This window comes from Molossus molossus, unplaced genomic scaffold (assembly GCF_014108415.1).
Source record: "Molossus molossus isolate mMolMol1 unplaced genomic scaffold, mMolMol1.p scaffold_m16_p_6, whole genome shotgun sequence".
Lineage (NCBI taxonomy): Eukaryota > Metazoa > Chordata > Mammalia > Chiroptera > Molossidae > Molossus > Molossus molossus.
The window spans coordinates 22,702,713-22,730,466 of NW_023425399.1; the positions used below are offsets into that span (position 1 = coordinate 22,702,713).

At 57.2% G+C, this 27,754-nt stretch overlaps 1 protein-coding gene across 2 annotated transcripts in view; it reads left to right on the forward strand.

Moving 5' to 3' along the window:
• Nucleotides 1–27,754, forward strand: part of NOL4L (nucleolar protein 4 like) — a 122,063-nt gene that overhangs the window by 91,412 nt on the left and 2,897 nt on the right. For both annotated transcript variants that reach the window (XM_036244918.1, XM_036244919.1), the window contains 6 exons: nt 4,381–4,522; nt 20,569–20,846; nt 23,172–23,357; nt 23,434–23,625; nt 23,904–24,026; nt 24,429–24,630. In XM_036244918.1, the coding sequence (XP_036100811.1) occupies nt 4,381–4,522; nt 20,569–20,846; nt 23,172–23,357; nt 23,434–23,625; nt 23,904–24,026; nt 24,429–24,630 (1,123 nt within the window). The remainder of the gene's footprint in view (nt 1–4,380; nt 4,523–20,568; nt 20,847–23,171; nt 23,358–23,433; nt 23,626–23,903; nt 24,027–24,428; nt 24,631–27,754) is intronic.

The following is a 27,754-nucleotide window of genomic DNA, read 5'->3' on the forward strand; positions in this document are numbered from 1 at the left end:
AGTGTAAGTGGGTGAAGTTACAGTCTACCCTCTGCAGCTGGGGGCTGTGCTGGAGCAGGTGAGTTGCAGAGGGGCCTTGGGAAGGCTCCTCTCCTAGGTCAGCCCTAAAAGTGAAGGTGTGGAAACTAAGTTTGATTGGAAGTTTTCCTTTTATTTTTTCAGTTAGGTCTAATGGACTTGATTACTCACTTTAAAAACTTGCTGTAGCAGTGTCAAAATCTTACATAAAACCACCACTTACAAAATAGGGGCTCGTGGAGCAAAACCCTGGGGGCTACGAAAAAACTTATTGGCAAGAGCAAGATTGTCAGTAGATAACTGTGGAGGGGGTTCCACAGCCCCCTTCTTTCTTTCTTTTTTATCCTCACCCAAGGACATTTTTGAATTTATCTTCAGATAGAGCAGGAGGGAGAGAGGGAGGAAGAGAGGGAGAGAAACAGTGATGTGAGAGAGACACATCAAGTGGTTGCCACCCACATGACCCCAACAGGGGCCAGGGACAAACTGCAACCGAGGTATGTGCCCTTACTGGGAACCGAACCCGGGACTCTCTGGTCCGCGTGTCGACGCTCTGACTGCTGAATCAATTGGCCAGGGCCCACAGCCCCCTTCTTTCTCTGCACTTGCAAGTGGATCAGACTTTTTTGCTGGTCTCTTTCCCTAGATAACAAGGTCCTGGAGGAAAGGAACCCTTCCTTAGTAATCTATGTCCCTAGGACAACACCAGCACATAGTATATGCTCAATAAGTGTGTGTTGACTTTGGAGAGAGTGTGTAAATATAGCTTCATCTCCAATGAGTTCCCTTTGGGGTTCCTCTTGAGACACATTGTTAAGGAATCTGGTTCTTTTGATTGAAGGGAGGAAGTGGGGTGAGGCAGCCTTTTGGTGTGGCGGCACTGTGATGTGGGCTCTGGGCAGATTGTCTGGCTGCAGATCCCAATAGCTGTGGTGCCCCTGGGCCACTGGGGTAGGTACCACATCTGGAGATAGACCTGACATGGGTGCCTGCTTTTTGGAGGGGGGCCGTTGCAAGGAAATCTCTTAAGACTTGCCCCAAAGCCCCTTTAGTGTGGGCACTGCATGCCCTTTTTTATCAGACGGTTTCAATGTCAATGCAAAATTTGGTTCACCTCTTCCCAGTCTGAGCTGTCAGAGCAGGGGGACAGGGAGGGGGACATTTTGGTGCACAGTTAAATGATCTGAGCCAAAGAAATCTTAGGCTCTGCTGTAGGAGGGAGACCTTACAAGGCAGCTTGCTGCCACTTGCCCACCTGCCAGCCAGGGTCCAGGTTTCATATGGTCTCCACTCAGGAGCTGTGTGCAGTGGGACTGAGTCCTTAATTGTCAAACTAATGCCACATTGTCATTAAACACCAGTATCATGCTAGGCAATCGAGTCAGTTCAGTGAATCTCCCTGGCTTTGCGGTAGGGCCCAGGGAACATACAGCCTTGTCCCCACTCTTGAAAGGACTTAAGGTTTTCTGGGAAGACAGGGCAGAGACCCACAGTGTGTTGACATGCTATAGCTGAGGGCTGTGTGTCTGACTAACTGCCAGGCCTAATGGTACAGACAGATTGTGTAAGAAGAGGAACAGTGAAGACTTGAGCTGGAGCTGATGGAGAAGGGGGGTGTGTTTGGAGTTTGGGTCACGGATCACCACAGCAGTATGGACATTCCCGGTGAGAGGGACAGCTGAGCAGAGGCTTGGAGGCAGGAAGGAGAATGTGTCTGGGATTTCAGGATTGTCCACATCTGGCTCTGCCACTTGTTAGCTCATGACCTCGAGTGAGTGCCTGAACCCCTTGGAGCCTCGGTTTTTCTCATCTGTAGAATGGGGCTGGGAACGGTACCTTCCTGGGCCTGTAGTGAGGGTGAAATGAGATGATTCAAGGGGAGCACTTGGCACCTGATACACTTTGGCTTCTGTTATTGTTTTAAACTTGACCGAGTGCGCCCTGGCCGGTTTGGCTCAGTGGTTGGAGCATCGGCCTGTGGACCAGAGAGTCCCGGGTTTGGTTCCTGTTAGGGACATGTACCCCCCCAAAATAAAAAAAATAAAATAAACTTGACCGAGTGGGGCTAGAATGTGGGAGCCTTCAGTGCTGCACCTAGCAGTTCTCACTTTTTCTGCTCCCCGGTGAGAACACCATGTTTAGTGGAGCACGCAACAAGCCTTTCTCTGAGCTGGAGACAGCTCTGCCCCAGGCTGTGTGCATCTGGGAAGGGACAGTCCTCTGTGGTTACTCCTCAAGTCCACCAGCATGTGCTGGTGCCTGGACCGCTCCTCAGGCTGACGTTCCCTAATAGTGAGGTCCTCCTCGACCGCCCAGGCAAACAGTCCTGTTTGCCTCTTATTAGGCTTGATTTTGCTTTGTACCCCTCATCACCACCAACGCTGTGTGTTTTTCCTGCTGATTGTCCATCTCCCCAGCTGGGCGGTGAGCACCAGGAAGACAAGGACTCTGCCTGGTCCACAGCTGAATTTCCTAGCACCTGCAAAGGTGCTTGGCTCGCAGTAGGTGTCCAGTAAATACTGTTGAATGAATGGACAGAGCATTTTGAGTAGGTGGTGCTTCCAGATGTTAAGAGAATACTCAGTCCTTGAAAAAACTGAGTGTTTCAACCATCAGAGCCAGGAGAGGCCTTCCTACTCCAACCATGACTTCAAGTTATACACTGAGCACGGTGTCCCTTGGGCAGCCAGGAAGGAGCAAGGGGCCCAAGCAAGGATGTCCCTGGGCCTGGCTCCAAGAGCCTGGCTGGGCTCTGCACCTCTAAGAGTCCTTCTCCCCCACCTGACAGCCCCCCTTCTCACTCGTGGGTTCTATCCAGTTAGCACAGGGAGAGTTTTGTTGTCCCTTTGGACCCTGTTTGCAGAGAGAGCTTTTTGAAAGGGTGTGTATCCCTCGGGTGTGAGAACACTATCTGAGCGAATATGAGCAAGTGTGTTTTCACCCAAGGAAGAGTGTGGGTGGATGTGCCCGTAGAGGGGTGGGGGTGGGGGGTCGGTGAAGACACGTGGTTTCCATCCCCTGAGGCTCTGAGTGTGCTGTGTGGGGACCCCAAGCTGGACAGAGCTGGTGTCCTGGCCCAACTCGCATCCTCTGGATTCAGCTGCAGAGGGTACATACATGCTCTTGCTGCACAGAAGCTGTAAATTCCAGGAAACTCCCTGCCAGCCCCGTAGTGGGGGAGGGAGAGGGGCCGAGTGCCGCTTCCCTAGCACTGGGAGAGCAGATGTGTCTGCCTCAGGGACAGCAGCAGAAGTTCAAACTGAAGTGTGTTTGCTCACTATAAAAGAGATGTTTGTGAGGAGGCCCTGGAGGGAGGCTTTGGTGTGGGGGTGCTCTGCCAGAAATCCTTACTGAGGGCCCACAGAGGCCATTGTATCCTGCTGGAGGACGAGGTTGAGGGGCAAAGTCAGAGATCTGGGATGTGGGAGCCGCTGGGTCATCTTTCTTGAGATTTATAGCCAGCTCCTAAACTCAGTTGCTTGCTGCTCCTGAAAGAGGCTGGGCCAGAAAGAAGGAGGTGGGGTCCTTTCCCACTGGAGGGCTGGATTGAAGGGGCCCCGCCCCGGGGGTTCCCGGATGACTGGCCAAGGGCTCACTGAAGCCCGGGAGGGGAGAGGAGGCAGGCGTGGTCCTCTCTAGCAGGCCCTCCGGCTGTTTGGAAGGCCCTGGCGGTCCCCCAGGCCCTTGAGGCCCTTGAGCCGAACCCCCTTTTCGGTCTGATCTGAACCCTCTCCTGCCCCACCCCCTTCCTTCTCTACACTTCTGGGGCTGGCCTTTTCAGCTCTGGAAGCTGCCCAAGAGCATATCTTTGAAGCACAGCAAAGGTTAGGAAGAAGGAAGACAGAAATGTCCTCTGGGCTGGGGGAGTGGGAGAGAGGAATTCCATGCATGCTCCATGGGAGTCAGGGCGGCAGCCTGGCGGGGCGATTGGCTTGGCCTGGGGGGTGCCCGGCCTGTCCTGCTGCCCGCTTCTGGCGGCCTGGCCCCGTGTGCAGTGAGCCCTCTTCCTGGGCCGAGGACAGGGAGCTGGAGCCGTGGCCCTGTTTACAGTGCTTGCTTCAACCTTGGCTCGCAAGGGTAAGAGCCAGGCCCTGCCACCCGCCCCACAGGATGCGAGACCTCGTAATTGTCTTCAATTACAGAGCTCCGGCCCTCAGCCCTGGCTTCCGACAGGAACCAGAGCCCGAGCCACTTCCAGGGGGGGCAGGGGAGCAATCCAGCCCCCTCTGCAAGGTTTGGGGCTCTCTGTGTCTCCAGGGCACTTCCAAATGCCCACAGGCCCTGGGGTCCATTCACAAGGCCGCCTAGGGGCTGCTGAGGGCCCAGCCCTGTTGAACGCCCACCTTCTTTGTCCTTGATCAGGATGAAACTTCTGTGAGCAGTGAAGATTTTGATATGAACGACTCCACATGGATGTCAGCTGACCCACACCTGGCCTCCAGCCTGAGTCCCAGCCAGGACGAGAGGATGCGGAGCCCGCAGAACCTCCACAGCCAAGAGGATGGTGAGTGTCCCTTGGTGGCTGGGGGGAGGCTGTGCAGGACACCAGGGCCCAGGAATCTGGAGTGGTGGAATCCGGGCCAGAACCTCGGGGGTGGCCCAGGCTTCCAGCTGCCCCCACAGTGTTCTCAGCATCTCCGAGGGCTCCACTTCCCACATCCTGGTTCCAGGGAGGCCAGGCCTTTCCTCCCAAAGAGAAATGAATGGAGCTGTCAGTGAATGGCAGCCTGACGGGCGTCATGCTGGTTTGTTTGTCCTGATGCTCACGGGCTGATGTGATACTGATTTTGAAGTTCTCACGACTCGGGTCTGGGAAGGTTATGTGCCTGACCTGGAACAGTCATCTGTGCAGCGCTGAGACCAGCGAGGCTTCTGCAGCTCTGACGGAAGGACAGGGTCCCTGCCTGTTGCTCGGTGACCGAGCAGGCAATGCACTTGTCCACGTGTGCCCCCATCTCCTTGGGGTGAGCCGTGACCTGGGCTGAGGCGCTATTAGACTCTCCCCTACCCGGGCCCCCACCGCCCTCCAGGGCCTGCCGGGCAGCCTCCTTCAGCCTCCCTGACGGCAGAAACTTCCTCTTTGGGGTGGGAGGGTTGGGATCAGAAGTCACAGCCAGAGGTCTACTCCAGTGCACCCTCATGGAGGCCCTGGGGTGCGGGGCTCTGGGCTCCAGGGCCGGCCTCAGTTAGGTGTAGTTGTTGGCCTCAGGTGGCACCTATGGTCAGAGTGTCCTGGCTGGGAACTGGGGATCGGGGATGAGCCACACCAGGCCTCAGAGAACTGGGGTGTAGAGCTGGCAGCGAGGAGGGGTCGAAGGTTGGGGCCTGGAATGTGAGAGGGAGGTGCAGGGTTAAAAAGGGGTGTAATGTTAACTCTGTCAAACGGGTTAGCCTTAAAGAGTAAATAAGGGGTAGGAGCCTGGCAGTTGGGGTCAAAGTTCATCTCCATGGCAGAACCGCGCACCTCTGACTGCCCCGCAGGCCTGAATCCAGCTTTGTCTGGGAGGAGACTCGGCCTGGAGGCAGCCCTGGTGGCTGGGCCCAGGGCTGGGGAGTCCAGGAGGTGGTTCTTTGAGAATGGGGTGCAAGGCTGCTGGGGAAGAAAAGGCTTTTGTGCCTTGCTGCCTCGTGAGGTCAGCACGACCCCTGTGCTTCTGTGCTTCGCGCCTCCAGCCTCCCCACAGGTGGGCACCTGAGGCAGAGACAGCTTGGCAGCCCACCTCCCTCCTCCTCTGAGCCTACAGCCACACCCAGAGGCCACACCGAGGGCCCCTACAGCGCAGCCAAGGGTGTCAGTTATACCTTCCCAAGAAGGATCCAGAACATTTTTTTAAAAACTCAGAGTAGTAGAACTGAGTGGGGGCCATGTTCCCCTAACTTACTCTCAGAAAAATCTAGTGGTATTGTTCCTCACAACCACCCTTTGGAGGTCTGGCCTCTGTTGGAGACACTTCCTGGGGAGATTTGGTGATTTGGGGGCCTCCAGGATCAGGGAGCAGAAGGGAGTGTCTCCATGGGGGTCACAGGGCTTCCTCAGCATCACTGGCCTGTTGCCCGGAGAGAGGCTGATCCTGAAGATGAAGCTGAGAGAAGCAAAGAGACTGGTGGGGTCAGCATGTCCTGCAGCTGGTCCCGCAGGAGCCTTGTGGGGAGCCCAACCTGGGTGTAGTCACCAGTATTCACCCCCTGCCACTTAGGTCCCTGCTGACCCTGGGTGCTGGGGCTGAGGCAGGCTGGCCTGGTGACAGAACAAGGGTGTTTATCAGGGCGGGCGGCCAGAGCTGGAGACAGGGAGGATGGTGTTGACCATGATACCATCAATTTAATTATTTAATCAGAGGCTGTGTCTGGAGGCTGTGGGCTGATGTGCCGGCCAGAGGCCAACTTAGATCCAGTGCAGGGGTCGCAGGCTTGAGAATGCCCAGCCTGCTGGCCTGGTCTCGGCTGCCCCTTCTGCTCCCAGATCTGTTGGTGACTGCCATGTCTGACCAGAGCAATGGGTTCCCAAAGGGTTTTGGCTGGCACAGACCCAGCCTGGAGTCCTGGTCCGGCCTTCCAGCCCCCACAGTGGCATGCGGCCAGCTCCTTTCTCTGAAGGTACTTACAGGCAGACACGAGCTGAGATCCCGCTCCCATCAGTGAGTCAATGGGAGACCATCAGGGGCTGTAGGCTGTTCTCATGTCCCCTCTTGTTAATGAAGGTGGGGACAAGACAAGCAGGAGCTCTGGTTGGTGCTGCCCTCTGCCCTCAGCCACAGCCCTCCAGGGTCTCCACTCCCTGCTCATGTGCCCTCATCAGGAAGCTCCTGCCCCACTGACCCCCCCAGGATGGCTTAGTGTGTGGTCTCTGACCTTTAGTCTTCCATGGAAGTGGCAGGTTGGAAAGATGATGTCGGAGGCCCCACTGTGAGCTCTGAGATGTGGCCCATGTTGATGCTCTCTGCTGTCCCAGTGACCGGCTGCATGCCTGGCACACTGAGGGGCCTGCTGAATATTTGTGGTCCAAATGAATAGAGGAACAGCAACTATTTATTGAGACCTACCCCCAAGCACACTATCCAGAAGTGGGTCTGCCCCTTGTTGGGAACAAGTTGGGTTTTTGTTCCTGGGGACACCCCCAGTTTGAGCATCTGGGTAGCTTTTCTCTTAGCCAGAAAGTGTGGGTATTCTCAAGGATGTGCTGTTGGCCAGTGATGCAGTCCCAACGCAATTCAAGAAGCCAGGCCTTTTGCACAGATTCACACCTATTGGTGAATTGGTGGGGCCATTACTGCCCTCCTCCTCCCCCTCTTCCCCCTCTCCCCCCTCCCCCTTCTCCACCTCCTCCTCCTCCTCCTCCTCCACCTCCTCCACCTCCTCCACCTCCTCCACCTCCTCTTCCTCCTCTTTCTTCTACAAGTTTGAACAAAGGCAGATGAAGGCAGAGCCTTGGCAGGGCAGTCCCAGGGCTGAGACCAGGAATGAGTGATAAACAGGCCGCTTCCCCCGCCCCACCCCCAGCTCATCCCCGAGGTCTACCAGCCAGTGGGAGTGTGCTCGCACAGAAACAAGCTTATTTTTCTTCCCCAAACCCGCCACTGCCTGCAGGGCTTCACTTCACTTCACTTCACAGCGCCTGCAGTCACAGCAGCTGGCCGGGAGCGCCACTTGCAAGGTGCCTCCTCACTGGGCCGTCGCTGCCGTGGTGAGCACATCACCCTTGTCCCGTGTCATGGGCGGAAACTGAGGGTCAGGGAGCAGATTTGCGCCATCTGCCCAGAGTCAGGAGGTGCTGAGGCTGCTCTCTTCCTCTTTGGCAGGTGTCAAGTCCAAGTGTGAGGTTCTGGGGACCAGGTCTCAATAAGAAGTTGTTCCTCTGTTCCCCAGAAATGGGGAGAGGAGCCTGGGAGCCAGAGGAGGATCCCTCAGAGCATTGCCTCTGCAGGGCCCAGAGTGAATGCTCTCAGGCAAGCCCCCTCCAGACCCGCCGCTAAGCCGGCTGAGCCTTCGGGCTTTCTTTTTTTTTTTTTAATTTTTATTTATTTTATTTTATTTTTATTAATTAATTTATTTTTGTTACAGATGTTTCTCCTTTCTCCCCCACTGATCCCCCCCCCGTCCCCAGCTTTGTTGTCCATGTCCATTGTTCATGCACACATGCATATAAGTTCTGTGGTTTATCTTTCCCCCACCACTCCCTGTTTTGGGGATTATTAGTCTGTACCCCACTTCCATGTCTCTGGGTCTACCCCATTCCTCAGACTGTTATGTTCATTATATTCCACAAACAAGTGAGATCATATGATACTTGTCTTTCTCTGTTTGGCTTATTTCGCTTAGGATAATACTCTCCAGGTCTCTCCATGTCATCTCAAAGGATAAGAGATCTTTCTTTCTTATAGCTGCATAGTACTCCACTGTGTATATGTACCACAGCTTTTTTATCCATTTGTTTACTGATGGACATTTGGGCTGTTTCCAGATCTTAGCTATTGTAAATAGTGCTGCTATGAACATGGGGGTACATATATTCTTTCTGATTGGTGTTTCAAGCTTCTTAGAGTATATTCCTAGAAGTGGGATCACTGGATCAAATGGCAGTTCCATTTTTAATTTTTTGAGGTAACATCATAGTGTTTTCCATAGTGGCTGCACCAGTCTGCATTCCCACCAGCAGTGCACTAGAGTCCCCTTTTCTCCACACCCTCACCAACACTTGTTTGATGATTTGTTGATGGCGGCCATTCTGACAGGTGTGAGGTGATACCTCATTGTTGTTTTAATTTACATCTCTCTTGAGCTTTCTTTTGAGTCCAGACAGCACTCTGGTCTCATCACAGGTGCCTGGAAAACCACTCTGGCCCAGATGCCATGAGCACCCTCAGAGCTAGGACCCTAGTACCCAGAGCAGGGCCTGGACCAGAGCAGGCAGGTTGAAGTGTCTGTTGAATGAATGAGTGAATGAACAGGGAACAAGGCAGGCACAGGGGCAGGCGAGCCGGCAGGCCTCCTGACCGCCCGACTGGCGAGGCCGCATCCCAGTGCAGCAGGCAGCCCTCCTTCCATTTCCCCTGATGTGCTCGCTCTGCCCCTTCCTGAGCGGAAAATCTGAGGCCTGGCCTCCAGGAGGGGTGCGTGGGGGAGGGGAGCGGACATTACTCACCTCCCCGGCAGACAGGAAGCCAGCACCAGGGAGAGCTGAGGGTCCTGCTTCCTTTTTCCTGCAGGGTCATCAGGAGTCGCTGGGCTGTGTGATGTCCTGTGGCGTTTTGAGGCCTCTGGTTTGAGTCTCAGACCAGACGCTCCTCTGGCCTCTGGGCCTCACTGGGCTCAGAGCTTCCTTCTCCCTGGGGATGTGGCTGCCAGCTGACCGCAGGTCCGGCCCCCCTCCAGGGCCCGCGCCCGGTGGTTAGGTTGGAGAAAGGCACGGAGGGTCCTGGCTTAAGCCTTTGGGTCTTTCGGGGTCCTCATCAGTTTGTCCTGTGAACCGTGAGCCTCTGCTGATGACGTGCGGAGTTGGGAAGCCCACCCCTACCTTCCAGGAGCTGGGAAAGGGACAAGCACACGGAGTGTGGCGTCCCTGCTGGGCTGCAGGCTTTCTGAGAGCAGAGGGGTATCTCTGTAGAAATGTATCTTATTTCCCCCCGTATTTCATAAGTATTAACATTCATTGTAGAAAATTTAGGAAAATAGGGGAGAAAAAAATACCAATGTTTTGGGCGTATTTTTCTCCCTCTTCTCTGTGAGTATAATCAGTATCATTTTCTTAAAAAGGGGGAGGGGGTCATGTCATGTTGCAGCCACTTTTCCCCCCACTCCATGTTTGCCTCTGCCCCGTGACTGAAGTGGCATTTTGTTAGTCCAGTGACTGGGGCCTCCTTCCCGGCCCACCAAGTGCTCGGTCTCCAGCTGGTGACAGGTTGGGACACTGTGAGCTCAGGGCTATGACTAAACCTTTCCTACAGAGAAGGAAGTAAGTTTCCCAGACGCAGGGGTCTCTGACTCCAGGGCCAGTGTTTGGGCCACTCTCGGGGAAGGAAAGTGCCCCAGGGAGCATCATCAGGGCTGAGGCTCAAATTCCGAGCCCCACCACGGAGTAGGTGCTCAGCGCGGCTGTCGGTGGAGGGTAACAGGGCCGAGCCGGGCCCAGCGAAAGCCTTTTGGAGCAGGCCGCAGCCGAGCGATGTGGAAGGCAGGTGGAGTGGCCCAGGGCTTGCCTGGGAGCTTGGGCAGCATGTCAGGAGGAGGCTAGGAAGGGAGGAGGATGCTGAGTGCCAGGGTTGGGGTCTCCTAGGTCAAATGTCTCCAGAAGCCTCCTATGACTCCAACCAGGAGACATGGGGCAGGGAGGCCACAGCCAAGGCCATCTGGCAAGGGTCTGGCCTGCAAGGATTCTGGGAAGATGGAGAGAGGTGAGGTCACCTCTGTGGGCCGGGGGTGTGGACAGGGGTGTGGTGGGCCCTGGAACTCTGCCCTGGACCTCCTGAGTGGGCCTGGTCTGCCCTGTCCCCGCAATGTGGTCTTAAGCAAATTGTTCACCTGCTGGTCCCCGGCTTCTGCTTGTAGTTTTGCCTGGGTGGCTCTGACCATTAATTCTGTGTGTCCTCAGCTCTGTGAGAAGGCCAAGGCTCCTGCCTCCTGACTCTTGCTACCCTCAGGTGGGTGGCAAGGTAGTCACCTGGGGAGCAGGTATGGGACTTGCTTGCCCAGGGCTGCTCAGTATTTACAGTGGTGCTGCCTCTCCCCTCCCCCGTGCCCCCTCCCCGAGTGGTCTTGGGGGAAGTGTGCAGGCCCAGCACCAAGCCCAGATCCTCCTCCACTCCCTCCTCACTTGGCCCGGGGCAAGTCACTGCCCCTCCCTGCTGGTGGGTGAAGATGGGTGCCGTGGGGCAGGGCTCAGCACACCGGGAGCAGGGAAGGCTCAGTTAACAGTTGTGGGATCATTTCCCCGAGGTGGCCAGGCTGGTGCAAGGGCTGTGCCGAAGGACCAGAGATGGGGGTCCATGGCCGCAGGCTGAGAGGCTGTAGGTGCACCAGGGGCCTGAAAGACCGAGGAGCCTTCCTCCTCCACTGCCAGATTCTATGGCCCCTTCACTAGTCCCTGCACCGCCGCCTGGTTCTGTCCTGTCTCCTTAGCCATTGTCTCTCTCGGTCCCCTCTGCCCACTGGGCCTTGTGGAGTTCTAACCACAGCTTTCTTTTCAGCACTCACACCAGTGCCCTGTGTCCCTGCTGTCAACCCGAGTCTTCTTGAGAAGGGGAGCTGAGCTTGAAGGGTCTGGACGCTCAGTTTCTCCTGAATTCCTGTCCCGTTCCCACCACGTGTGCCAGAGCCTATCAGGGAACCTGAGTCCCCCAGACCCTGCTCCTTGACCTGCAAGCCCCAGACCTGTCCCAAGACGCCGTGCTGACAGCTCAGGGGCAGCTGCAGGTCGGCTCCGCTTCCAGGGGAAGGTGTTTGGGCAGCCGGTGCCGGCACTGAGGGTGCCGCAGGAGTGTTCTCCGCCGGTGGTGGGAGCTGTTTGTGCAAAGGAACAGGCAGGGGCCGTGTGCTGGTGCGGAAGGGCCAAGTGGGAGTTGGGGCCAGGCCACGGGGACTCAGACAGTCACCTGCATTACCCCTGAGCCTTGGCCACTTCTAGTGTCTGCGAAGATAGTGCCCGCCCTCCTGTGGGCTCCCTGCTGGGGTTAGAGCAGTTCTCTCCCCACGGGGGCAAAGGTTACATGGCCTGTGTAGCCCACCCCCCACAGACCCAACACTCGCGGTGGGGCATCTGCCCTGGTCCTTGTCGCATGGTGGGAGAATTACGGTCCCTCACCACAGCTGCCTGGGGTGTCTTCTGAAGGACTTTCCCTGCAGTGGGCTTTCGAGCCGAGCCTTCTGCCCCACCTCTGCACATCTTGGCCCCATCCTTCCCCTGATCCCACTTATCTGAGGTCAGGCTGGAAACCGGGTGTAGACCTCCTTCTCTGGCTACAGGTCACCCCCCCTCATTCTAGAGCAAGAACTGTTGCTCCTGTTTAAGGCTCTAAATATCCACACCGGATGGAGAGGCGGCGGCCTCCTGCCCTCCCCTCCCCCCAGGAACAGAGAACTGGGGGCCCAAGCCCTTCCGGGAATTGGCCATGGGCCACCCTGGCAGTCCGGGGTCACAGGAAAGTGTCCATCATCAGCTGGGCTGCAGGCGGCACAGACAATGCTGGGTTGTCCTGGCCTCTGGCCACCGAAGGCTAAGAGAGGCTGGGAGATAGCACCGAGAGATCCCTTTATCCCGGGAGCGGCCCGGCCGCACAGCCCTGGCCTTGTGCAGGCTGCAGGGTCTTAGGCCCCTCGGGCTCCCAAACGCCTGGTGAGGACATTAGTGCAGGACAAGCTCCAGGGCCTGAGAGTAAGGGAGAGGGAGACTCCCAGACACACCTGAAGATTCGCCTGGGCCTTCTGGGCCATCAGGACATCAGAGCCCTGCCCCTCCCTGTGTCCCTCAGCCCAGGATACATACGGACCCCACTGCCTATTGACGCTCTGTGGAGGAAGGCCCTGCTGTGCTGGCCAGGAGGCTGGGGGAGGGGTATGAAGGAGAGGCATTGCCACCCTGTGCCCGTCCAAGGGCAACTTTCCCAAGAACCAGGAAGTGACTAGGGCCACGTTGGCGTCATCACTCTGACCTAAGGACTGGGAAGCACCGAACCCAGACCGGCTTCCAGGCCCTTAGACGCCACACACACACACACGTGCACGCACACACACGTGCACACTCACGCACACACGCATGCACACAGGCTCCGGATCAGGGCCGTGCCGTGCCCCATGAATCATTCACACATGGCTGCCTGAAGTGGCTTTGTTTGCTCCCAGAGCACATGATTTGTTTGGGGTGGGAGGTGCAGTGGGCATCTCATCTAGATCGTTGCACATTGAATTAGCATTGATTTCTCACTGCCTGTGCTTGGCCTAGAGGGTGGGGCCAGGGACAATGTCGTACTTGGGAAGACACAGACCCAGGAAGTCTGTGCTTGGAGTGTTTCCTCCTGGGCACTTTTGGCCAGTGCGTGTTGAGGGAGAGACTACTGGAGGTGTGGTGGTGACAGGGTGGGGTCCGTCCCATCATACAGATGGGCAAATGGAGGCCTAGAGAGGAAAGAGCACTGGGGTGAGTCCGGCAGCACTGAGGCCCCCATGGGCTCTGTTGCTCAGTCAGTGTGATGGCTGATGACTTCCCTCTGGGAGCTTCTGGGTCTGCCTGGTGCCTGCTGTGGGGTGGCTGTGCACACGGGGCATGATGGGTGTGCTGGTCTACCCACCAAAGGCGTGCCCATCCCCAGGGCCCCGCCACCAGCCCTGCTAAAACCCAAACTCTCCTCTTTCGCTTGGACACCTCTCTGGGGCCAGGACCTGCACTGAGAGAAATCATTTTAGTTTAGTCACAAAGATCTAGGTCTGCACCGTCTACCACAGTCCCCACAGATGGCTTTGGAGCGGGCTCACGGACACCGAGGCGTGTGGTGCCACGCGGAAAATACACACACAGCTTTAGGGTTAGTGTGAAAAAAGAATGTAGAATATCTCAGTTTTAACACAGTATTAATTGTTAAAATAACGTTTTAGAAATATTGGGTTAAACAAAACAGGTTACTAGAATTCATTCTACCTGTTTCTTTTCACCTTTTTTTAATGTGGCTACTAGGAAATTGGAATTCCCTAGGTGACTCGCATTCTGCTTCTGTTGGCCAGCACGGCCCCAGATCTGGGAGCCCCGGGAGCTGGCACCTGTTTAAGCAGTGAGTCACAAAAGCGCAGGCAGGAGGGCGGGTGCTGTGGAGTAGAGGTCCTGGTGTCCCTGAGCTGGTGGCCGTCAGTGAGCCTTTGGAACCAGAGGGCTGGGGTGGGTGTACAGGAGGGGCAACCAGGTGGGCAACCAGGACTTGAAGGCCAGATGGTGGGGGCAGGCACCCAGTGTGACCCTGCCTCACCCAGGATGCTGGGATCCCAGTGGCACTGCCTCACCCAGCCTCTGAGTGTCCCCACCCTCCACCCCACCCCCATTGAACCTGGGGCCCTCCCTCTTCTTTCCGGGAGGAAGAGCAGGGTAGCCGGCCAGGAGCCTAGTGCTCCCGAGAACTATGCATCATGTAAACACGGCCTAGGCCACTGGCCTTTGTCAAAGCAGGCGGAGGCCAGCCCAGTGAGTTCACACCCCAAATTCAGAGCAAAGTCTGCCCCAGACTGCAGTCCAGCCCCACACTGGCTGAGGGGAAAGAAATGGGCTGCCCCTCAGGCATCAGCCTGGCCCGTCAGGCAGCAGCCTGGCCCGTCAGGCAGCAGCCTGGCCCTTCAGGCAGCAGCCTGGCCCGTCAGGCATCATCCTGCCCACGCTTGTGTTCACACCTCCCTGGCCAGGCCCACGGCAGGGCTGCCGGCCCCAGTGAGCTCCACTCCCCCCACCCTTCTCCTTTGTGTGTGAATTATTGATGTCCCCTGTCCTCCCCTGCCTGGTTGCTGCTGTGACGGGGCCCACGAAGGAGGGAGGCACTGCCTCCCGCACCTGCCCCTCTGCCCACAGAAGGCAGCCTGCGCCCGGCTTGCTGAGCTGGCGTGGCCATATGCCCGGCCGTGGTCCCAAGGATGGCGGGCCGGCCCGCCTTTCCCCAGTCTGCTTGGGAGCCAGCACGGGTCGCCCACTGGGAGAGGGTGCCACTGGCTGCGGCTCTGGAGCCCGGTGTGGCGATTGGCGGCTCGCACAGAGCTGGGCTTGTGCGGGCCGCAGGGCGCTGGCGCCCACATAAGGGCATTGTTTCAGAGGTAAAAGGGGTTTTTGTCTTCTTCTGGAGACAGGACAGAGGGAGAAACAATTTCCCCCATTCATCACTAATTCCCCCATTTGAATAGCAGCACATTGCCCCACGTTAAATAGATGGCCACGGCCTTCCCTGCCTCTAGGCGGTCCGGGCACAGGTGGTGGGCTGTGTCCTGCCCCGATCCGAGCCAGGGAGGCCGGGTTTTGTGGAAATGTTCAGAAGGGGTGCATCCCCAGCTGCTTCCCGCAGTCCCTCAGTACACCCTTCCCTCTGTGGCTTCAGCAGTCACAGCTTGGGGGCAGTCTTGTCCTGCTGGCATTGTGCTGACTCCAGCAGGCTGGCCTCAGGCGGGGTGCTCGTCCTGGAGGGCCTCCCGGCACAGCATGGCAGGTGGGGACCAGAGGGTCACCTCCAGCTCTAGGTCTGGGCAGGTTTAACCAGAACACATGCCAGTCCAAAGAGCCCTGAGGCTGGAGGCCTGCACCCCTGGAAGGCCCAACTCCTGTACCCTGTGTTCTGGGCCCTCGGTGCCCATGGGGCCAGCTGGGTTCTTTCACAGGGTCATAAAGCATCAGAGCCCAATAGGGCGTCTGCGGGCAACTCCCTGGACTGCAGATAAGAATTGCCAGAGAGGCGGGCTGTGCCCAAGGTCGGGCAGCAGCGAGGCCCCGCACCTGCCTCCTGCCCAGGCTGCAGCATCTCCTGCAGGCGTGGGCTCGGGTGGGTATTTGTGACTTCCTTTGAGGGGTTGGGAGGAGGAAAGAATTAGGAATGGATTGGAACCCAATCTGTCCAGCCTGGGATACTGACATTTCTCTTTGTTCTTTCTCTCTAAACAGCGACAGGCCAGCTCTCTGTGCTGGGTGCCGTGCTAGGTGCTGGGGGAGGGGTCCTGCAGCCAGCCCCTCCCTCAGGTACCAGCTACCTCAGTACTGAGCTGGGGAGACAGGCCTGGGGTTGTGGTGGGCCAAGTGAGGCGAGAGCTGGCTGGGGCTCCAGTCCCTTGGCCCCTGGGGAGGTGGGGGGAGGAGCGTGAGTTACTCAGAGGCCAAACCAGACACACATGACACAAACCTACCTTTAACCAGCTGCAGCCTTAAGGAAATTATTGGCTGCCATAGTGAAAAGTCCGGGGCCTTCTTTGGGTTTGGGCACAGGTGGATGGCGGGGGATTTGCCCATGCCAGCCTGTCAGCCCGCCCTTTCGGGTGTGGGCCTCCCTGCCAAGTGGGTTCAGCTCCAAGGGCGAGAACACTTCTTCCCAGTCATTTCAGAGGCCCCGGGACGGACTCTCCTGGGCCTGTCACTAATCACCATGATGGGCTGTGCTGAGTGGCCAGGCCTGGGGCATGTGCTTACTTTGGAAGACTAGGGATCCTGGAGAGGCAGGGATGACACCCCCCCCCCCCAATACAGCCCTGCCAACCTCGAGTCTGACCATGGGCACAGAATGTAAGAAGGTGATAAATGCTCCAGGACAAATAGGTAAAGGGGTCAGCATGTCAGAGTAGGAGCGAGGGGCTAGGCAAGGGAGGGCTTCAGGAGGGCCTGGAAGCAAGGCTCTGGGTGGAAGGACTGCCAGAGGGAGCGCGGGCGAGCTGGGGAGAGTGCCAGGAAGAGGGAACAGCCAGTGCGGAGACTCCACGCACAGCCGGATTGGGGTGGAGGGATGGATCAGGGTTCTCGACGCTCTCTGGAGCATGAGTCCGCAGGACGGTGGCCACCCCTGTCTTTTCACCACTGTGTTGCCAGTGCCCCTCGAGCCTGACACCCAGTAGGTGTTCAAGAAAGAGAGAGAGGAGGGTGGAAGCAGCATTTCGAGGTGCGGTCCTCTCCCTCCTCCTCTCACTGAGCCCTCCTCAGATTTGGCACCGGCTCTCAGGGGATCCCCAAGAAGCCCATGTTCCAGTCCAGAAAAGATGTGTGTGTGGGAAGTAGGTCTGTTTTGAACTGAGGAAGCGTGTAGGGAACCCAATTTTTTTAGTGCCTACTGTCTATACCAGATATTGTATACACCTTACAAATACTATTTTGCTGACATGACACCCATTTGGAAAGGAAACTGAGGCTCAAGCAGGTGAAGTGGCATCTTCAAGGAGACACAGCCTGTGCCCATCCCCCTCCACCAGCCCTTCCACCTTCTGCCGAAAACCCAGTTGGCATCAAGAGGACCCGAGTCGTGGGCAGGCCTGAGCAGGTGGTGCTGGGCAGGCTGTACAGGAAGGTGGTTAGTGCACTGGGTTGCTGGGCCTTGAGCAGTGTGGTGGGAGAGCACCCATGCTGCTGACTCTCTCGTCCCTCTGATGTGGGCTGTGTGGGGGGTAGGAGGAAATGGAGCTTATGAACCAGGGCCCACTGGCCCACTCAAGGGTTTTTTTGTTTTGTTTTGGGGGGATTTTTTGTGGTGAAATATGTACAACATAATTTTTCCCTTTGAATCAGTTTTAAGTGTGCAGTTTAGCAGCATTAAGTACATTGCCAGTGTTGTGCAAGCAGCACATATTTCCAAAATACAGCAGGTCTTCAGATAACATCCATCGTTTCGTTACAGCGCTGATAGGAAAAAATCAGTTCTGGTCAGGGCCGTTGTCTGCATGGGTTTGCTCCAGCCACTCATGACCCTAAGCTAGAATAAGCTTAATCTTTCTTAAATGTATGTATGGCTCACATTAATGTGAGGGTTTAATATTAAAAGTCTTTTGGGTCTTTATTTAGAAGTTTAGAAGTGTGTGTATGTGACCAGAAATGTGCCCTAGAAACGTAACTCTTGTTCATATCAATTAGCCTATGGTAAAATCAGTTTTCTTATACATTGTTTCACTTGAAGTCACAGTTTCCAAGAATCTATAGATGACTATAGAGTTAGTACCACTCTGAACAGAAACTCTGTATCCATTAAGCAATAACTCCCATCTCCCACTCCCGCCCTGGTAATCTTTAATATATTTTTTGTCTCTATGAATGTGCCTATTCTAGGTATTGTATATAAGTGGACTCAGTATTTGTCTTGTGTCTACCTTATTTTACTGAACTTAATGTTTTCAAATTCATCCATATTGTAGCATGTGTCAGAATTTCACTCCTTTTTTATGGCTGCATAATATTCCATTGCATAGACAGACTACATTTTGTTTATCCATTTATCTGGTAAAGTTTTTCAAAATGTAAACATTGTACATTAGTCACCAATATTTTAAATTCTGGATATTTACATGCTGCTGCAGATTTCTAGTTTTTGCTCAAAGCTTGGAATGCGTGGCTACATGTGGTCTGGGCTCCTGGTGCCTCACAGGTGCCATCTGCCCAGCCAGTTTTCTTACCAAACTGGGGTGGCATCTGAGTAGTGGAAGGGGGTGCCAGCACCTATGGCCCACTGGCTAGGCAGCCCAGGTACACAGCCCTGGGAGGAGGACATGGCCAGCTCAGGAGTCTGGGCCACCACCCTGGGCTTGTGAGCTGGGAGTGCCTACATGTGTACCCTCATAGCTCCTGAGTCTCCTGCTCATGCAAGCCTCGGGAAGCACAGGGCAAAGGGGATCTGTGCTCCTGGGAGAAAACCTGGTCAGGGATGCAGGTGGTTGGGGTGTTGCCTCTGGATCCTGGCAGAGTGCGGCACTGCAGAGGAGAAGGAGGGGTGGCCTGGGCCTCATCTCCATGCCAATGTTAGTGACAGCTCACTGTGGACCAGGTGTGGTACGTGTTGACCCTCCTAGCAACCATCTCCTTCCAGAGGAGGAAGTCAGTGCCCTCCAAGGTCAAGCAAATGGCTTGCAAGGTCAAGCAAGGTGCTAGGGTGTGAAGTGACACCTGCAAGGTAGGCTAAGACAGGCACCTTCCAGAGCTCATAGGAGCTCAGACGATTGGCCAGTATGGTATCCATCCTTGCCTGGCAGAGGATCCTGAACCTCAGGTGCCGGGGCCTCTCCAGCAACAGGCCCTGCCCTGGTGGGAGGAGGACTGCTCTCAGGACCAATCCTGGGCTATGTGAAGGAGGCATGAAGTACCCCTTGGTGGGGTCAGGGCTTGAGTACCTCCTTCCTAGGAATAGAGGAAGAAGGAGGGCAGATTTGAGCCCAGTCTGAAGGTTGACTGACATTTACTGAGCAACATGGCAGGCAGACAGCAAAAGTCTGGAGATGGAGGTCCAGTGGCGGCCAGTGTAGTGGGACCCGGGCTGGGGAGGGGCTGCAGAGGTCAGGAGGGGACGAAGAACACACTGGGCAGGAGTCTGGACTCTATTCAGCAGGCTGTGGGGAACAGGAAGATTATTGAACAGGCCAGTGCTGGAACACAGTGGGGTGGAGACACATGAAGAAGGGGAGCTGGGTGCTGAAGAGGAAGGGCAGCCAAGGAGACTGGACGGGCTGGGTGTGGTCTGGAAGTTGGAGCGTGGTTGGTGGCCCGTTTACTTTCCTGTGGTTCAGTGACTCACTTTGTCCCCAGGAGGGCCTGCACCTTGGCTGTAGTCACTGCTGTGCTTCCCCACTGGGGCAGGGCCAGCGTGCAGTAGATGCTCAGTAAATACTGCTGGGTAATTTGTTCATTCCACAAATGTCTAGATTGGTGCTTGAGAGACTGCCAGAAGAAAACCAGAGCCATCTGTGATGCAGGAGGGGATGGGCTGTGGGGTCCCAAAGGTAGCAGAACCCAAGGCCTGAGGTGTAGCTGAGTGTGGGGGTAGTGGTGGGGCGCCTCTGAGCAGAAGCTGGAGCTGCCCAGCAGGAGGATGGAGGGAGCGGTGGCTGCATGGGGGAGGGCTAGCAGCCTGGCCCAGGGGACCTGTGGTAGCTGAGGGGGAGGGGTGCCACTGGGCCTAGGCCTTTCCCATCCCCCTCAGCCCAGGGCCGCGGCTGCTTGATGGGCAGCCCGGCCCCGCCCCTGGGCAGCCGGGAGGCCAACTATTGGTTGAGCACTAGAGCCACTTGGTCGCCATGGGGACGCTCTGGAGGCGCTGTGCCCAGCGCCCAGCACTGAAGACTAAATCTTCATAATCTGCCGGCTGGGAGGGTGGGGGTGGGGTCCTGCGCTGTGCGACCCTGGCTTGGGAGAAGGGTAGTCTGGGATGCGGTCAGGGCTCACTGTGGCCGCTCCTTCCCCCTCCTGCACTTGGGCAGGTGCAGAGCTGCACGGGCACCAGGGCACCACCGAGAACCACATGGTACTCACCTGACAGTGACCTGGAGCTCGAGTGTAGTAGTCTCGGCCTCTGCTGTCTCAGCAGATCAAGCAGGAGGCTGGGGCAGGGTGTGGGAGAAGAGCCTGGAATTCATCTGAAAATGTCTATCCCACCAGTTCAAGTTTGTTCTCCCCTGTTTCCTAGGCAATGCTGTGCTCTCCGCAGCAGGGGGCGCCCTCTACAGAGCTTTGTTAGGTTGTCACCTCATGAAAGCTGGGATGGCCCACTGAGGTGCAGGGCATGCAGACCCCACACCCTGCAGCCCTGTCTCCAGTGTCCAAGGTTACTGGGCCAGGCACAGAGGGCAGATCTGGGGGGCGCTGTGCCCGTGTGGCTGGGCCTGCTTGCAGGAGGGAGTGGGTAACTGAGTGTTACAGTGGATCCATTTCTCCCTCCTCTGGCAGAGGAAGGGAAAATTCAAGGTCCTGCTGTGGGAGGGGGTCCTGTGGGGCAAGGATGTAGAGGCAAGGTAGTGGTGAGCTGAAGGAAGAGGGCATTGGCCAGACCACAAGCAGCCTTTGGGGTTCCAAGGGCCTCTGGCAGGCAACGGGCCGGTCAGGCCTGAGGTTGAAGCCACTCACTCCCAGGCCTTTTGTTTCAGACGACTCCTCCTCCGAGAGTGGCAGCGGCAATGGCTCCTCCACCCTGAACCCGTCCACATCGAGCAGCACGCAGGGTGACCCTGCCTTCCCCGAGATGAATGGCAACGGCGCTGTGGCCCCCATGGACTTCACAGCCACAGCCGAGGATCAGCCCATCAACCTGTGTGATAAGCTCCCACCAGGCACAGCTCTCGGCACGCCCTCCTACCCCTCGGACAGCTGCGGCACAGATGGACTGCGGAGCCGTGTCAAGTATGGGGTGAAGACCACCCCTGAGGTGTGTGGGGCTGCAGGCCCACCTGAGCCTGGACACCTCAGGGTGTGCAAGGCTAAAATGAAATTATATGTGCCCAAAGTTGACGCCAAGTCAGGGTGGTAGCCATGGCTGCTATGCATCTTCCTGGGGAGGCTCTGGTATGGGAGACCACAGTGTGATCTCAGCAAGGCCCTCATTTCTCTGAGTCTGCATCCCATCTGTGAAGTGGGGTTCATGGCCCCCGTCTTAGAGGAGGTGGTGGGTGATGTGTGGTGTGTCCCCTTCCACCCACGAGGCAGTCTGCTGTGAATAACAGCAGCAAGTGGCCACATCCAGCACAGAGCCCCAGGACCTCCTGGCTACGCTGCAGGCCCATCCCCGATTTTACAGATGGTACAGAAAAAGGACGAGGCCTTAGTTCGTAGCTCAAGGGATGTTGATGTGGGAAACTCAACAGACTAGGCTGATGGGGGGCAGGCAGGTGCTCCTGCCATTTGGCACTTCCCCATGTGTTTTTTTTTTTTTTTCAGATTTTTTAAATTGATATTTAGAGAGGAAGGGAGAGAGAGAAACATTGATATAAGAATGAGACATAGATCGGCTGCCTCCTGCACGCCCCCTACTGGGGATCGAACTGGCCACCCTTCAGTGCATGGACAGTGCCCAACCAAGTGAGCCCCACCGGCCAGGGTACTGGTAGCTGCCTTGTGCCATTAAGGTGTCCTGCAGTGGTGCAATACAGCACTGGGTCCATGAGCACTCCTGCCAGGGCTGGGGACCGGAGGTGCCTTCTCAGAGCCCTACACGTGTGGGCTCTGGCCATGTATCCCTGCACAGGTACCTTTCCCACCCTCGGCCTGTTTTCTTTTCTGCAGAGGGGTGGCGTGTCTCATGGGAAAATTCTGTACACATGGCTGTTTAGTTGTCACTGTGTGTCTGAGCTCTGGCTTGGAGCAGGTACTGGCCAGAGCATGGCCTTCCCCTCTCTGGGCCTAAGGAAAAGGCACAGCTGCTGTCCCCAGCGAGCAGAGAGCTAGCGAGGGACAGTGCCACCACGGCCTCAGGCCACACGCACGGGCCGAGGAAGTGAGATGAGAGCATGAATGCTAGCGACAGCTCCTATCTTGTTTCCCTCTCCTCTGGCCCTGGCAGAGGCCTGGCTAAGGGGCAGCTTGGGAATGTGACCTGCACAGGAGGTCTTTTGACTCTTCATTGCAAGTTTAGCACGAGCCAGCAGGAGGCCTGAGGACCTGGGTGGCCCTTTTAAAGTCTATGGGTGGATCAAGAGATGGGCACAAGGCCAGAGGTTCTGGGAGGCCAGCTCCTGTGGGAATGGTCACCGGGAGGCCTGCTGGTGGCCTGGGCACCAGTCAGGGTCCATTTTCTTCCGTTTGTTCATCAACAAGAGCTGTGATCCCCTTCTGGACCACCATGTGGCCACATCACAGGGTCTGAGCTGCAGCTGTTTCTTTCCTGGGCCCAGATACCCACCTCCTTGAGGATAGGGACCATGTTCCAGGACACTGCTAGTCAGAATCCCAGTGAGTGAAGTGAAGACACGCTGAAGATGTGAACTTTCTAAAAGGCAAATGACAGTGCTCCTCAGGTGGGAGCTGAGCTGCAGAAGGTGAAGAGGAAGAAAGCCGGGAGGAGATGAGTGCAGTCCAGATGGGGGTGGGGCGGGGGTAAGGGCTAGGCCCCCTCTCTGCTGGAGGACAGGCGGGTGCCCCCTGCTCTGCACCTGGTCCCCTCCCTCCCCCTTTGTGTGCTCGCACTCTGCACCGGGCTCACGGTGTCTTCCTGGGGATGGTGGCAGACAGAACCCCACCCAGCCTTGGAGCTTTGGGAATGCACTTTGCCTAATGGACCTGTCGCCTTGGCTGGTTCCCTCTCCCAGCCCATCTGTTCCTCCTCCCCAGCAGACAGTGCACTGGCTGCTTTTGTGACAGCTCAGTTGTCAGCTCAGGGTTGCAGCCCCTTGGGGATCAGAGAGAAAACCCCAAACCAGAACAGATCTTGGCACAACCAGAAGAGGCTGGCTGTTGGTGGGAACCCTTTCTGTGACTGCCTTTCCCTCACACCATGTGGCAGGTCACAGTGTGGGCACTGCGGCCGAGTGAACCACTGACACCCTCAACTCAGTGTCCCCAGGAACACCAGGCCTCTGCAGAACAGTTCTAGGCAGTCCTTCCAACAGCCACCCAGGGAGGGGGTGGCAGCGTGGCTGTCCCCACAGCTGTGGCTCACGTGGCAGTTGGTGTGCTAGCCATCCCAGTTCCCAAGCTCATTCCCAAGCTCACTGGCCACTAAAAGGCCTGGCCTGACAGCCTCCCCACCCTCTCTCAGTCCCCCCCCTACAGCTCGGGGAGCTACGATTCCATCAAGACCGAGGTCAGTGGCTGCCCTGAGGACCTGACTGTGGGCCGGGCTCCCACAGCAGACGACGACGATGATGACCATGACGACCACGAGGACAATGACAAGATGAATGACTCTGAGGGCATGGACCCCGAGCGTCTCAAGGCCTTCAACGTGAGCGCCAGCGAGGGGTGGGCGGGGTGGGGCAGCAGCCAGGGCCGGCCCTGCCCACAGCCTGTCTCTCCCACAGATGTTTGTGCGTCTCTTTGTGGACGAGAACCTGGACCGCATGGTGCCCATCTCCAAGCAGCCCAAGGAGAAGATCCAGGCCATCATCGAGTCCTGTAGCCGGCAGTTCCCCGAGTTCCAGGAGCGGGCCCGCAAGCGCATTCGCACGTACCTCAAGTCCTGCCGGCGCATGAAGAAGAACGGCATGGAGATGGTGAGCCCCTCCCCCCAGCCCAGCCCTTCCCCGCCACTGACCTCCAGCCACTCCCTGGGATTATTGGACAGCCCCCTGCCCAGACACTTGACCCATACTCCTCCCATTGTCCGGAAGCAGCACCATGATCTGTTTCAGAGTGGGGAGCTGAGGCCCAGAAAGATGAGGCTGCTCCATAGATAATGGCGCCAAAGCCCGAACCCCCGCCCTGCACCACCCACCCCTAGGCAGGGCCTCTGGGTGAGCCCAGCACTGCTCTGTCCCCGCTCTGCCTGCAGACCCGCCCCACACCGCCCCACCTGACCTCGGCCATGGCCGAGAACATCCTGGCGGCTGCCTGTGAGAGCGAGACGAGGAAAGCAGCCAAAAGGATGCGCCTGGAGATCTACCAGCCCTCGCAGGTACCTGCTTGCTGCGTCAGCCAGGTGCTCCCGGACCCTGGGGCCCCGAGGCAGAGGGAGCAGGCAGTCCTCAGAGGGTGGCGGAGCTCCCAAGAGGGCAGCAGTGATGGGGTGGGATGGTCACCTAGGAGCCTGCACACCCAGGAAGGGCATCTGGACTTCATCCCTCCCAAGGGCCCTGGGAGGGTTTTCAGTGGGGCAGGAACAACCCAATCTGCCCCACAGAGAGATGAGTGGGGCTGGGAGGCCATAGGGAAGACGGCCAGGGAGAGCGAGCAGTCCTGCCGGACACAGTACCGAATCCTAGGATCTCTGGGGCCACAGCCTTTGATCGCCCTGTGCAGGGGCAGTGGCCAGGGCTTCTGTCCTTCTGGTTCCCCAGCGCCTCCCTCCCCCCTGCAGGACGAGCCCATAGCCCTGGACAAGCAGCACTCCCGGGACTCCACAGCCATCACCCACTCCACCTACTCACTGCCAGCCTCCTCCTACTCCCAGGACCCCGTGTATGTCAATGGCGGCCTCAACTACAGTTACCGAAGTTATGGGGCCTTGGGCAGCAACCTGCAGCCCCCTGCCTCCCTGCAAACAGGAAATCACAGTAACGGTGAGTATGGGAGACTGCAGCCCTGGGAAGTGGCGCAGGGACCCTCCCATCTCATAATCTTAGCCAGTCCTTAGAGTGGAAAGCAGGGGAAACTTCCACGGATGAAAACAAGCAGCCTCCTCTCCTCTCTGGTCTCAAGGAGGCGTGCTTCGTTCAGTGCACGGTGGGCCCTCTCCCCGGTTCCGCTCCCCTCACGACCACGTGAGCTGAGCACCGAGTTCCAGCCAGCCACGGCTCCTCACCCAGGTGGAATCCTCGCCACACCCCATGTCAGCCACCCTGGCCCAGTTCCGCTGCAGCCCCGGCTCAGGACCGGCCTTGGGAGATGAAGGTTCCCATGCTCTGACGGGCCTCGGCCTCGTCCCAGGTGCTGCCCTGTAACTCTGATGCCAGCTAGACCTAGACCATTCTTGAAGAGACGTCCCTGAGAAGATACGAAACTTCCTGAGGGGGAGCGGGAACGGAGCCCTCGGGCCTTCACCCTGAGGCTGGGTGGGTGTGGCAGGGGAATAGTCGGACCCACGGTGGCCTCCGGGAGCTGGCAGGGGTGGCGGGGGTGATGTCTTGGGCCAGGCACTTGGATTTTGTTCTGTCTGCACTGGGAGACGCTGATAGACTTTAAGCAAAGAAGGCTGTGAATTGCACTGTCTGCCCCGCGATGAGGTTTGACCAGGGGGGCAAAAGCAGTGTGCTTTAGGGGTCATTCTGACGGGAGGTGATGAGCGGAGGTGACATCAAGCTGGAGGAAGGTGCCAACCACAGGCCAGGGAACCCTGGTTCTAGGTCTTGAGTATTCTTCCTCTCAAGCCTTTGCTGGAGGAGACCCCTGGGTGTTCCTGGTCAGTGAGGGAGGGGAGTCCCCTCCCAAGGCAGAAAGCTCAGGCACCCTCCACTCCCCTTGACCCCCACCAGGAAGTATGTGTAGGTCCCTGGAAGATTCCTGCCTGGGCTTAACTTCTCATCCCTTCCTAATGCCTCTTAACCTAAAAAGAGAGGCTGCCTGGCCTAATCCCTGAGACCGAGGGGTAGAGTGGCTGTCCAGGTGGGCTGCTTTCCTTCCAGAAAGAAGAGCCATCTGACAGCGCGGCTGTGGGGACCCTGTCAGTGTGTCTGCAGACAGGTCCCGGGGCGTGTAGACCCTTCATTATATGTGTGGAGTCTGGGGCCCAGTCCTTTCCAGGCAGCAGGCGATGGTGATAAGCCTCCACCTGGCGCCACGGGGCCTGGCCTGTGTCGGGGCTGCAGCTGTCAGGGCTGCTCCTGCCTCTTAAGAGCACTGAGCCCGCTGCGCTCCCCGCCCTGTTCACCCTGCAGGGGCTTCGAGGGAGGCACTGGGTCTCCCGTCTGTGAGCACCCTGGCTCCTCGGAGGTGGTGGCAAGATCGCCAAGACAGAGACCTGCTCGTTGACCTCCTTGCCGTGGGCCGTGTGTCCTGTGGTCGGGCTCTCGTTGAGGAGTTGCAGGAAAGCGGCTGTGTGGCCACAGGGCCCAGTCCTGCCCTCCCCGGGCAGCCCTCCAAGGGACTGCTCTGTCAGTTGGCAGCTGGGTTGGGCAGCCATACGACTGGCTCAGAGCGCCTCACTCTGCTCATTAGTTGTCATCTGGAGATGCAAGTCAGCTTAGCTAGAATTGGGCTCTGCCTTCCTCGCTGGGCAGCTTGTGCTGCCCCTCCAGCACCCACCTGGCAACCTGAGCGTCCTCTTGTAACCAGAGCCCAAGGGAGGACAGCTCCAGATTGATCGGCTGTAGCTAAAGCCCAGCAGAGATGAAGAACAGTTCTGAGCACTGGGGTGAAGACGACAAGACTTGGGATGGAGGGAGGAGAGACAGGAAGCCTGGGGCCAGCTCACCACCTGTGGCAGGCGGCCCCAGCCTTCCTCTGCTGTCCCCAAGCATTGTCTGGAGGGGACTGGCAGCTGCCCCTGCAGCGCCCAGGAGCCGGCAGAGGCACCCTGCTCCCACTCGGGCGGTCTCATTGAGCCACCACCTGCTTGGCTGCCGTTTCCAGCAAGTCACAGCCCTACTCCTGCCTCCTGGTTTCATTTTAAGACTTAACTGTTCCCTTGACTCACAATTCCAAGGATGTTCCTTAACCAGCCAGTTCCTAGGACTTCCTTCCTGATGTCCATATTCTCTAGAGAGAAAAGAACCCCATGTGACAAACTGTCCCATCTTAGACTCCAGCTTCCTTCCCCATTTGGGGTCTGACCAGCTTCCTTTCAGCAACAGTCCATAATTTCTCTCAAGATGTTACTTCTGGTCTGGATGTCGCCAGTGACAAGAACTGTCCATCTCTCTTTTTAGCAGCATAAAAACTGCCACTGTAAATGCAATAATGAATGAAACCGCTATCAGAACCCTGGGGGTAGTGGGGAGATGGCTGGTAAGCCAGAAGAGCCTCCCACACCACGTGAGATAACCTCTGCATACGAGCAGTGGGGGGAGGGGTGGAGAACGGGGGACTGACCTCGTTGGGTCAGAGAAGGCCTCCATAAGGAAGCTCCAGCTCCTGTAGCCCAGGTCCTCACTTCTTAGCTGTTTTTTTACTGAACACCTCGAAAGAATGCGTTTCAAGTTCCAGGAGCTTCCTTGTCTCCTGAGAGCCCATTCAGAAAGCCCGACACCTGTCTGAAAGCCCTTTCCCAGTGGGCCTGCGCGGGCGGAGAGCCACGGCCGTGCTGCGGCCCTCACAGGCACGGCTCAGCAGCATGTGCACACGGGGCACCCAGGCTCGGGGAAGGCAGAGGACGGCCTTGGCATCGCCGAGCAGGCCTGGAGTCTGAGGTTGCCTGGTTCTAAAGCCAGTGGTGCACCTGGTAGAGCTGCTTGGAAAAGGTGGAAAGGAACAGGGCGTGGTGGGCCCCCATCACATACCCCTAGAATGTTTCAGAAGATGCCAGGCTCCCTTTTTCCTGCACAAGGAAGGTGATTTCTCCAGACAGCACTCTGGCCCTTTCCTGACCATTCTGACCTCACACACCCACCCCGCACTCCTTCCTGCCCCACTAGCAGTTATCTTCCCCTCACTAGAGCATCAAAGACCTCCTCCGAGTAAGGGGGATCGAGGTGCAGGGGCTCCTCAGAGAGGGGCTCAGCGCCCCAGCCCTGTCCTGTATGCTGCAGT